This window comes from Lissotriton vulgaris, chromosome 7 (genome assembly GCF_964263255.1).
Source record: "Lissotriton vulgaris chromosome 7, aLisVul1.2, whole genome shotgun sequence".
Lineage (NCBI taxonomy): Eukaryota > Metazoa > Chordata > Amphibia > Caudata > Salamandridae > Lissotriton > Lissotriton vulgaris.
In genome coordinates, this window is record NC_141695.1 from 1,192,474,417 (window position 1) to 1,192,487,248 (window position 12,832).

At 45.3% G+C, this 12,832-nt stretch overlaps 1 protein-coding gene across 1 annotated transcript in view; it reads left to right on the forward strand.

Moving 5' to 3' along the window:
• The window catches only part of SRCAP (Snf2 related CREBBP activator protein), a 1,720,489-nt gene extending 1,709,748 nt beyond the window's left edge, over positions 1-10,741 (forward strand). The window contains exon 34 of the mRNA XM_086931673.1: positions 4,173-10,741. Coding sequence (XP_086787799.1) covers positions 4,173-9,047 — 4,875 coding nt within the window. The 3' untranslated portion in view covers positions 9,048-10,741. The remainder of the gene's footprint in view (positions 1-4,172) is intronic.
• The last annotated feature ends 2,091 nt before the right edge of the window (positions 10,742-12,832 follow it).

A 12,832-nucleotide genomic window follows, 5' to 3' on the forward strand; every position in this document is an offset into this window, starting at 1 on the left:
CTTCTCCCTTCTGTTCCAGAGGAGCCTCGTCGCAATTGCTTCAGCTTCTACTTGATGGCAGGGGAATGGCGCACTTTTCGCTCAGTTCTTCCCTTGATGCCACTGACTCTGTGGGACGAGCTCTTGTTCGATCTGTGGCTTTGCGCCGCATGCTTGGCTGTGCAACAGTCATTTCCCGGATAATGTTCGGGATGCCCTCATAGATCTACCGTTCAATGGTGTGGACCTGTTTGATCGTCACGCGGATTCGGTGGTTACCCGGCCTCTGTCCGGGTTGCAAACAATCTGGCACGATTATCTGCCTTATTTTACTAAACCTATATAACACATGGGTATAGTATGTTGCCCGGTTGATGTCTGCAGCTGTTAAGCCATCTCTGTTTTGTTAAAATTCAGCCGTATGGCTGGTTTGGTCTTCTTTTCAGTCACCTGGCTGTGTGTTTTGCCCAAGAGGATCCCCTTATCGGGTGTTGACACTTACCCTATGTAGGGTATATGCTGGTACTGGGCGACTGCCTTTGCCTTAGTACGCTCCTATGGAGTATTCCTCGCAGACATCCTTTGTGCAGTTCCTCTTTGTCTTTTCTCCTGCTATCCTTCTGTTAGCATTGCTCTATCGCACTTCGGGTGCATTTGATCCCGCTTATCTGTAGTGCTTCTCGCGCTGCTTTTTCGGCTCACTCGTTCTCGGCCGCTGTGCGGCAATGCTTAGTACTATTGGTACAGACTTGGGCACGCAGCCCTTATTGGGTTCGTCCTCCAAGGTACTAGATAAGCCTTTATATCTCTGCTGTATGTGGCCTTTTTTCTGACCACTTCTCCTACTGCAATTTTTTCCACATGATCCGGGGCACTTTCATTGATCCTGACTGTTTCCACTGTCGTGTCCGGTTCTCTCCGTCCTGTCTTATAGGGGACCGTGGTTCCTCCCGGACAAAGGGAAGATGTTGTTCATTACCTTATCCGGTTTATTTTTTCTCATCTGTATCTGCTCTGTCGTGCACAGAGGATGCATGCAGGCTCTTTCCTTCCCGCGGTGTCCGTAGTCACTGGCCCAGTCTGGTTGTACCACCACCTCTATGTGGTGCCCGGCTGCCTGGTGCCCTTTTGGGCCGTTGCCCTCTTCATGTCTTGAGGCATCTGAGCTGCTCACGCTGCCCTGCAGGGGTCTTTCCTTTCCTCGTGTGGTTCCAACGTCCACACGATGTGCTTAGGTGCCTTCTGGTATGCTTCGATATCTTCCAGTGTCGCTCCTACTTTGACGCTAGGCTGTGTGCCATTGGCTCTCTCGCCAGTTGTAACAGACAGCCTATGTGTTGGCATGTCTTCTATTTTACTACCGGCCTTCTGCCCATGGATTGGTTGCCTGCCAATGTTGTCACATGTGTCTAGCTGATGCAGCTTGAACAGTGCCTCTTCCGCTATTCTACATACTGATCTGATGTGCTCTATCTGTCATACCGGCTGCCATCTCTCTGGGTTCTGCTTACAAGCGACACATTGCATCTGGTGGTGTCGTGAGATTCCTTATAAACCCAGCATATCTAGTATGCATTTACTTGTTCCATACTGGCACTTGCTGAGCAGGAGTCAGCCTCTTGCCTCCGTTGTCCCATGTATCTTTACAGGTGCAGGATCAACAGTGTTTTTTCCACTGTTTTGCCTAGTCGACCGGTAGGCGTTTTTTGCTTTCTGTCGATTCTTGTTGGCTTGTGGTACCTTTGCCTTCCATTATTCTCCGCTCTCTTCAGAGCTTCATGGTCTAGGGGTTAGCTGCGCTGACATTACTGTCCCCACTGTGCTTCGTCACATGATTGACTGCACTGTTTTAGTCACATTATTGGCAGCTAAGTTCTCTCTGGAACTTGGTGGGGTTCAGTCGCAGACCCGCCTCCTTTACGTGTATGACTTTTGGTCTCTATTCTAAGTTAAAGAATCTGCGGCTAGACGTCTCTATCAGATGAACGAGTTACTTACCTTCGGTAACGATGTGTCTGGTGGAGACGTAGTTAGTCTAGCCGCAGAATCCTTAACGCCTGCCCATCCTCCCTGTTCTGCGAGGACCTTTTCAGGTTGGGTTCTCTATACTCACCTCCCTCTAGGTGACTTGCCATTCGCTAGGGTGACATTTTCTTTTCATTCCAACACAGAATGCTTCACCTATTTTCATTTTTACACCGTCCATTTTCGGGATTGGGCGGTATGCTCATATTTCATGTGTTCTTTCAAGCCCTCGGCCTGGATTGGGTGGTGTGAAATCCTTTGTTTTTTCCTCCACCCCGCTCTCCCCTTACCCATCGCCTTGGGGTTTTTTACCACCCCTGCGATCCTTTGGTTCAAGTCTGTCTATTGGCTCTGCCACATTCTATAGGCCTCTTATTGGGGTTACTTCGTCTCTCTCTGGTGACGTCTTGTGGTGAGTTATCCTTAATCCTGTGTCCTGGACTTATTATCCTTCACGGTTGTACATTATGGATGTGGACTTTGTCGTATGCCAGACTTTTTTCACATCCTCATCTTCCTCCAAAGTTGATTTGGCCTTCACTTTGTGGGATTGTATTTCAGAGCTGTGCTCTGCTCTTCCTTTTTCTACTTTCAGCATCCAGTGCCTGGCACTGTCCTTTATGGTGCTGTTTTTTCACCTTTCAATTCCTTTTTCATAATTTTTGCACACTGTTCCCCTATTCTCACAGTTTTTGGTGGTGGCTCCGCGTTGTGACACAGAAAGATTTTGCAGAAGAAAACTGACGTCCGCGCACCAGGAGGGGCATATATGGCTCTGCTGACGTCATATCCGTGGACAACATCAGGGCGGAGTTGTGCGGCCCGCCGCCCGGAGCGCATAGGTGCAGCTGCAGAAAAGTTTTCCAGATCCAGTCTGAGGCCTGGGGATATTCTAAGTTAAGGAATCTGCGGCTAGACTATGTACCAGATACATCGTTACCAAAGGTAAGTAACTCGTTTGACTGGAGGTGAGATGTAAAAGATTGGAATGGAAAGATAATTTGACTGTTAACAGCATACAGGTGATATGAGAAAGCAAAGTAGATACCACCAAAACAGGTGGTCTACAGTGAGAAATAAGGAGATCTAAGGACTGATCCTTTTTGGACACCACAGGGGGTTGGGTGCAGATGTCAGAGTCTAAAGCAGGCTTGTAGTAACGGTTGGAAAGGAGGCAAATGAATTAGTGATGTCATTGATGGCAAATGATTCTTGATCAGAGAGTAATTTACGATGATCAACAGTGCCAAATTAAGCTGCTAGGCCCAAAAGGATAAGAATGGAAGAGCTGGTTATTATGTGCTTTGGGCACCAAGTTACATGCATTCGTGAGTGCTTTGTCTTTGAACTGGAGGGAGCAAAACCTGACTGGACGGTTTTGTGGTTTTAACAGAGGATAGTGTGATATGGTAGAAGACCAATTGTTGAAATATCTTCGAGAAGGGCATTTGAGGTACTAGGTGATAGTTGACAAGAGTCTAGGAATTAACAGGAGTTTTTTTTATAATGAGTGGCTGTTGGACAAAGTAAGGTGTTTACTAGAGTTTAAAGTCAGTCCCCTTTGTAACTTCATTTAGGTCTTCCTTTTTTTCCACTACCTATCACCCTAACACCAGTCGCAGAACTGAATATTTGTAGCCCTTAAGATGGATACCGGACAATCTTGTGTCATAATCTGTGTGACCAATAAAGTGTACTAATCCCTCCATGATGACAAGTGGAATATTTTTGTCCACCTTGTACTTCTTGAGGTGTGGTAGTCTCCTTGGGTTTGTATTTCCCCTCCACAGCTCGCTGCTCCTTGATATGTTCCTCTTGTACCATGGAATACTCTGTCTGCTCACTTCACTCCTATTGGTGTTGCCCCTCAGTGGCATACGTATCTGCCCTCCTGCATTCATGAGTTTTGTATGTATACCATGTGCCTGTGGAGATCTGCTGTATATCTCCCTAACCCTGATGTTCTATATAACCGTGTTTAATGTCCATTGTCAATACATTTGTTTTACTGCTAGTTGGAAGGTACCCAAACGCCTGAGTGGTGCCCTTTTGTCTTTCTTACTAACTAAGCAGTATATTATTTTGCTAGTTGTTGCGTAGATGTACTCCAGAAAATCATAATCTGCTTTTTTTCTCCAATTGTAAAATGCCTTTTTCCCCCTTTTCAGGAGCAAGTAGAAGCTGCGAGGAAGGACTTGGATCAGGCAAAAGAAGAGATTTTCCATCTGCCTGCTGATGATGAGGAGGACTGTGTCTCTGAAGAATCTCAGACTAAGAGGAGCAAGCGGTCTAAGGCATTTAACAGACCCGAAAGGCCTGGCACCCGTGTGAGCGAGAGACTCCGCGGCACTCGCTTATCAGGCGTAGAGAGCGAGGACCCTTCAGTTGTGGCCCCAGTAGAGCATTTTCAGACCAGGCAGGAGGCAAAGAGGCTAAGCTTGGGGCTTCAGGACAGGGTGCAGCAAATGAGGGAAGCCTCTTTAAAGCAAGAGATAAAGAGCCCAGCCACGGAAGGGAAGACGCTTCCTAGTGCTTTGCAGAGTTCACCCCCAGATACTAAAGACAATGTGTCTCCTCTCAAACAAGAAGCTGACCAGCTGCTTCTCATGGACAAATTGGTGAATGAGAGATTACCTTTCAATAGGCAAGCATCAATTCAAGTCCCTAACAAGAAGCTAAGATCACCGTTGATTTCAGAGGCAACACCTGCAAAGGCAGAACTGCTAGAGGAGCCGATGAGCAACAGGGTGATGACTAGTGATGGCATGTCCCAAGATGATGGTGTAACTCATTTGTTGCTGCCGTATGCCTTTGACGGTGAACAGGGTGTCTTGCTCAGCAGGAATGAGAGACTTCTGCAAACATGTGATACAAAAGGCCTTTCTTTTGAGGTCTTCCATTCAGAAGAGATGGGGAAGGTTCTGTCTGCAACAGAAGCGGTCCAGCCTAGCCTTCCACTGGTCCGAAATGAAGTGCCTTTTGATTCTACTGAAACGGCAGAAAAATCAAAACCACCAGAGATTGTTGGTTATCAAGGATGGGCTGACTTCCCAAGCAATAAGGCTCTCTTAACACAAGACTGTGCAAATCTTCCAGAAACCTGCCATAAAACTGATCTTCCATCAGAGATCCCTTCTGACACAGACTCTAAATCCCAGAGCATGCTGCCTAATCACTTTCTTAAAGAATCGCCAATAGCAAGATTATCTTTTGAAAAGGACCAGGAAGCCGCAGAGCCTAACTTACACAGGACCACCAGCAGCCAGAATGTTTTTGATATGAGAATAAAACAGAGAAGTAGATCTCAGAGCCGCAATTTGGAGATTGATTCTACTTCAGCAACAGACCTGCTGCCTTTTCCACCATTCAAGGGCTCAACTGAGAAAGTCCAGCAAGAGTTTTGGAGCACACCATCCGCTAGTACTTGTGATGTCCAGAGTGAAAACATGCTGTCCCAATCCAAAGATTTTTTGAAGGAAACAAATAGAGAGACAAAGACATCACCCATGTTTGTGGTGCATAAACGGAGTGCAGAAGTTGCTCAATGCATGGAAAATGTATTATTGCAAAGTCCAGTTGCCATCCACACGACCATGGAACTACCTTCCAACAGAGACCCTAACATGTCAGTTGTGGCTGTTGGGAAGTCAAACTATGTATCTGATGATAGCATCCCCCAAAACTCCCAGGAGAGTAGTGTAGAAGGAATAGATGCATCCAAACTCTCAAATATGACTGAAAAGCAAACCATAGCACCTCAGGATAAAGAAATAAAGACCATATCTGATCCTCATATTGTGTTGACTGCAGTCCCATCACCTGTGGTGTGTACAACTTTAATGGAAGCAGAGTTACTGCACCAGAGGCCAGAGTCACTACTTGGAAAGTTACCATCTCATAGCACAACATCACAAAGAGACAGTGTGGCAGCGAGGCAACCTCTTGGTGACAGCATTAATATTCCTGGTGACCAAGAGAAGACTGCAATAGTTGTAACACATATGGAAGGGGCAAGGTCTGAATCAAAGTCGATAAGGGAGTTCCCCCAGTTACAGGATGAGGCAGCTCGCAAAAGGCCAAATATTACGCACCTGCCGCTAGATGAGTTTATGTTGAGGAGCCTTTGTCACCTTCCCCAGGCTACAGAAATTCCTAAGAAGGAATGCACAACTCACCAGAGCCTAGATGAAGCTTCAGAGAATATAGACATCTATTGTTCTCCAACAAGATCTTCCTTGAAGCCTTTTGCCCCTACTGAGATCAGGGGGGAGGTAGCAACTGAGAAATTAGATAGCTGCTCACTACGAACACCAAGGCGTAGGACTTGTGCAGATGGAGAAATTCTGCAGAACCAAAAAGATGAGGATTCTCCAACTGCTAAAGTCCTGCGAAAGCTACCTGGCCGTATTGTGACGATTGTGGAAGACCGCATGCCAGCAAAACGCAAGCGCAAACCCTACAGTTTTCGTAATAGCTTATCCAGCCCAGGAGAAAGCTCAGCCAACAGCATCTCTGATACAGACTCAGCTGGCAAGGAGTTGCAAGCCCTGATGAGAGACTATCCCACCAGGAAGAAGATTGGGCTGGAAACTAAAGAGACAATGAAGGTGCAACAGAGGGAAGACAACAGTCAGCAGACAGAGCTGCAGCCACGCAGCCTAGAGCTCTCCAGGCAAAAACCTCAGGGGTGTGATATTCTAGTCGGGTCTGAACTGTCTGGTCATTTGTCTATGAGAGAGAGACTTGGGACCAGAGAAGAAGGCTCACTTGTGACCAGTTCAGGCATAAATAGCAGACCTAGCTTTGACCCTTCTACAGCATCCCAAGTAGAGCTACCTACGCTAGCAGTAAAGCGAAAAAGAGGCCGACCTCGCAAGATAAAACCAGAGGATACCTTGGGCTGTAGATCTCCCGATCCTGCTTCGCCAGACTGTAGCTCACTCGAACTTTCTCCACCAGACTACAAAACCCCAGAACAGCTTTTTACAACCAACAAATCCCCAGAGCAAGTTTCTCCAGATGAGACAGTCCCACCATCTACCTTTCCATGCTACAAATCACCGAATACATTTTCCTCTGGCAGCCAACTTCCACATCAGAGCCCAGTATTGGAGGCTTCGCCACAGTGTCCCATAAGCCCCAGTAAGGATGCAGTTGAAAGTCCTAAAAAAGACAAGCAGCATGTCAGGACACATGCGGTTAGTCCAAAGCACAGCAAAACCTCTCCTGGTACAGAAAAGGAAACGCCTCAAATTATAGAGCTTCAGTCAAAAAAGAAAAAGGACCTGACAAAAACATCTCCAGAGCCGATGAGTGTGCTGTCAACAGGCAAAAGTGAAAACTGTGTACCTGTAGAGAAGCGCAAGCGTGGAAGGCCACCCAAAGTGCGGGAATCCATACCGAGCCTGTCCCCATCGTCATCCAACCCTCCCTCAGTTTTGAAAACTGAGCAACCGCTGCTCCCTTTCGAGAGTCATAGTAACAAGACTTTGTCTGTGTTAATGTCCAACCCTGCTCTGCCTTCTAACTTCTTTAAGATTAGCCCCAGTTCAGATATTTCAATTGACGGTAGCTCTATCCCTGCCAGAGCTTCAGCTGACTGTAGCAAAACCACCTCAGGATACTTGACTGATGGTAGCTCCACTCCTGCAAAAGTCTCGGCAGAACTTTGCTTCCCCCACAACTCCTCTGACAGCTCCACTGCTACAAGTGTCACTACTGATGCCAGCTCCACATCCACAAGTGTCATGGCTGAATCTGGTTCTACCCCCGCAAGAACAATAGCTGATGATAGCTCTACGCTTATCTTAGTTGACGTTAGCTCCACCCTCAACTCAGCAAGCCCTATACCCACACCCATACCTATCTCAATTGACAACACCACCCCATCAAGAGCTTTTGCTGATGCTAATTACACCTCCATAGATGCTAGCACTAGTCCTGCAAGTGCATCAGCAAACGCTAACTCAGCACCTGGAAGATTCTCAACCGATGCTGGTTCCAGCTCCCCTAAATTTACGACTGACACCAGCTGTACTCCTCCAAAACGAAAACGTGGTAGGCCCCCAAAGATACAGTCTCCCACAGAGGAGAAATGCCCTCAACCTTCAGCATCTGAGCGAGAGAGCTCATTGGATGAATCGAAGAATCTCAAGCCACCAACCAAAAGAGCTAACCGCAAGAAGCGCAAAGTACGTGCACAAGAAGCACAAAGGAGTTTGCAACTTCCACACACTCTGGCAAGCAAAAGATTGTCGAGGCAAAGCCAGCTGTACGACAGTGAGACATCTTCCTCATCAGAAAGCCCACCCCTCACCAGGCAAGCAAAAGTTAAGATGGACTCTCAGGGGCAGAGTAAGGAAATGGAATCTGAGAATAGCTTGACTGCAAAAGTCTTAAAACATAAGCCGACTTCATCTGCCCAAACTGACTCTGAGTCTGAGGTGCAAGTGCTGTCATTGTCCAAGCCTAACACTGTTCTCTCGGACAAAGCCAGTGGGTGTCCCATCAGTACCAGAGCAAAGAGTGAGACTGTTTTGTTAAAGAGAATAGATGACACCTCACAAGATAGTAGTGCTTCTGAGATCAGGTCACTGCAGCGTGAGGATATCCCGCGTGGCCGCTGCACCAGACAGACCCCGAGCGAAATTCTTTTGCCTGCCTTAGAGAGGGAGAAGCACATTCCACGAAAATCAAAGAGGCAGAGCTCTTCAGAAAGCACTATCACCCAGTCACAGACTAGGACTGATTCAGACTCTACCAGTGAAGATGATGTCAACCGGCCCCATAAACGCCAAAAGAGGGACACAAAGCAGTCGAAGAAAAATCAGGGACATTCCTTTTCATCAGAAAGTGTAGGTGACAGGATTCTGCGAAGCGTGGCAGCTGCTGCTGCTGCAGCAGCCATGTCACCAGCAAGCAACACACGCTCATCTTCAATCACATACCCTCCTTGCTCAAACCCATCTGCTGTCACTGGGAAAAAATTTGGGCCTTTAACCATAACAACTTTAGGTAACCGAGGTAGGAAACCAAAAACGTGACCCAAAACTCCAGTTCGCACAGCAATTTATAACAGCCTTTGAAGGCCGGATCCATTCCCAAAGGCTCTAAGAGTCGACAAGTGCAGTAGAAGGTGGAGACCTTTTTATCCGCATAATCCATAACCCCTGCATTTCTGAAGTGCAGTTTTACTTATTTCGACTGTTTACCACTCCTTGAAAGAAACAGGCTAAACCCAGGTAGGTCAAGAGTGGTGTGTAACTGACGAATCAAATGGCTTTCCATCCCTTCCACATGCATGCTTGCACATGATCCTGAGAGCTCAGAGTATAAAGGGTGCATTGTGCTAGCTTGGTTAATGGAGACTAACCGCCATCAGCTAAAAGGTAGGAAATCTCCTGTTGTGGCATCACCTACACAGAAGAAGGATGAAGAAAGTAAAGAAGCAAAACCCAGGTGGTGCCTTTACCCTTCTCCCTTCTCAAAGCCTGTTTCCTCCAGAGCCGTTATCTGCCTGGTTGTGTTCATCTTCACCCATGAACGCTTTGTAACAGTATTTTTTTTAAGTGGTGGTGCATTTGATTAAAATGCACCATCATGCCCTAGTTTCTAAAACCCCTTTAGGCTCATAAGCTCAGAAAGGAATTGAATTGGTTTTCAACATCCCGTCTCGGGCTTCAAGAAGTTAAGCATCTATATGTACTGTATTTTTCCTTATTCACAGTGACCCGCAATTTCTTCACGATTTCTTAGCAGTGTATACACCAGACAAGCAGTCAACCTTGTTTCCACATCTGAGAACATTTACGAAGCCTTCCTCTGAAAATGGCAGTGGTGGTTATGAAGCAACTTTCAGTGTTATTGTCAGACAGGGCCCCCTTCTGATTTCTCTTACGGAGCACAGGCTACGTTTATTACGTTACATTACAGCTAGCTACAGTGGTGAAGTCCTTAACAATAAACGTTTTGGAGTGAGCAGACTAGCCACATCATTGGCTTTGTTGCTTTGAGATCTCTCTCTTTCCCTGAGACAGTGCAGACAGTAAATTGCATTTTTGAGAATACTTGAATATTTTTAACCTGGTTTCACTAAAACATTTGACTGGAAATCTGCATTACCGTGGCATGGAGGGACATAGGACACTAGTGAGCACCTGGACTGTGCAATTCAGGTGGAGTGAGCAGAAGACTGAGCCTATCTTTAACCAGTTTGTTTTTTTGCTTCTAGTAATACAATTTTTTAATTTCAATTATGTGACCAAATTGAAAATAATGGCAAGGTACTCTGACTGGAGACGTGGAGAGTCATCTATGGTGGGAATTTCACAGGGCCAAGAGTCAGTAAATTTTGTGCTGTTCTGTCTTACTTTCTCTTCTCAGACAGAGCAGTAAATGTACAGTGTTTTAATGATGTAATTACACTTGCTGTCCCTTAGGCATTTTGTGAGTTTCTGTGCACAGTCCTCTTGTAAAATAGTTTCTTTGAATAAAATCTATGCAAAAATTATTTTGTATAGGAAGCACAGAACGCTAGCACCAGGTGGGGCTTGCAGGGACATGAAGCATCTCTGGGTTATTGAGGTTGAGATGGGTTGTAGTTCCCTGCCTCCATGCCTCCATTCCTTGCCCCTTGGCCCCCAAAAATGCGATCTGAAAGCATGTTAAAATTGTACAGAAGTCAACTGAGATATTTCTCCAGATGAATGCTATCAATAAAGTGTTAAAAAAAATTAAAATTTTACTTCTTTGTATGTCTCACTTTGTTCCTGTGTGTGATATTCCTTTTCATGTAGAGTGGATCATTGAGGTGAAGAAAGTGACCCACTTGGGGCCACCCGGGTCACCTCGGACCACCTCTCAGCCTTCCATGCTAAATGAAGAGTCAGAGAAACAGTGGAGAATATGCACCAATAATCATTTATTATATACTCTCAGTTGGGGGCTCCATCTTCAGTGTCTTGAGAGAGTACTACAGAGGGAACTGAGGAGCTGTAAGCATAAAGATATATTATATGCATTGCATGGTCAACTAATAACACGCCCATAGTGGAATTTTCCCAACAGATGTGGGCGAACAGCGTAAAGACAAAAAAAGTTTCTACTCTTGTATCTTACACAGCTCAGAACACTTTCAAGGCAGTTCCACCCTGGGCTGCAATCAATCTGCCAGACAGGTGGGAGAGGTTCTTTATCGAGGAAAAGCTATGTGCTGGCACGAACAGTTCCTCGTTACAGAAACAACACTTAGCAACGAGCATTTCTTGAAATCAAACAGGATTAGTTTCGAACAGTACATAAAATGGCAGCTGAAGAAGAAAATGGTGTAGCAAATGCTAACTTATACATGGCATTAAAGAGCATCAACAAGCATAATCTAACGGGAAGGCAACATCTCTGCTGATGGCTGTAAGCAAATTGGGACTAAATGTCCATAAGGCTTCCTTGGTGGTCAATTTTGAGGTTGGCATGAATTTGAAGTAAACCCCTGGATTTTCTGTATTCTGTAGTGTAATGATTGGATGCAGATTTGCCCTGAAGTTCTTCAAATCTATCCAGACTTCTGTAATCAGTAATAACAAATAAGGCTATATTACGTAAATCAGGAGCAGCTCTGGGTCTGCACCTTTAGCCATTGCCTTTGTCAGTCGCATTATGGGGCATCCCACTCTTCCTTGTTAGTAGTGTCATTCATTATATAAAGCAGTGTTGTGTATTAGTGTGTGCAGAAAACGACATCCTGATTGGGTAATCAATAAAGCAAGTCCGTCTGACATGCATAGTAGACATGCAAGGTTTTCTCCACTCCCTTTGATGCAGATCCTGAGGTGCTGTCCATCGCTTTTGACTGATTTATTTTCCCACAGATGTTCTGCAGAACAAAAATTTCCTTGCAGTGCGAAGAAGTTTTTTAATCCCTAGAAAATCCGGCCTTAAACCCTTTTGTACCTGCAGGGGACAAATGCCTATCTCAGGACTGCACGACTTTGCAGTAGGAAGACAAGAAATTAGGCTTGAGCCTTCATTGTTAATAGCTTTGAAGCAGTAGTATTGCACAACTGATGTAGTGTTAAGTCAATACAACTCAAACAAATCTTGGTAGCAGAAATTGTTTGTTTGAAAATTGTCTCTATTTTGCATTGTGTGGACCAAGCTAGAAGCCCAACTCCGGTTGAATCAGCCCTGGATGTAATTGCTTGATTTCTAGTGGATGCGCCAGTCCTTGAAATATTTGGTCATAATTGTTTACAGACGACCATAGGACAATATTAAGCGCAATGTACTATGTACATTATATAATTTTACTTGATGCCATGAGATGCATTAAAGTGACATTCTCCATGGCTACTTTAGACAGTTCCATTTGGTTCCAAATTATTGTTTCTTCCAAATATGTGAAACCATGATTACTCTTCTTATCTGGACTTGGAAAACTCCGTGAATAATTATGGACAGACACAATCTACACATAAATTTGAGACAGTGTTACAACCCTCAGATTACTTGCCTGTTATATGTCTGCAGACATTAGACTGGTCCCAGAAACTTTTCTGTTGCTCTCCTGCAGGGAGCTCTTGTGAGAAGTTGGCCTAATATATAGTGCTCACTATTCTAGTGATCACTTTGTATCATTCCAAGCAACCCTTATTGATGATTGGTTGCAAGTCAACCTTATAGACCAGCTATCCTAGTAGCATGGACAAGAGCAGTCTTTAGGCTAAACTCTAGAGGGCATGTTAAGCCAGCTGTTTTACCATCACATATACCCCTTGAACACCAAGTGAAAGGACACCACACAAGTTGTTATAAAAATAAAGGATATTTATTA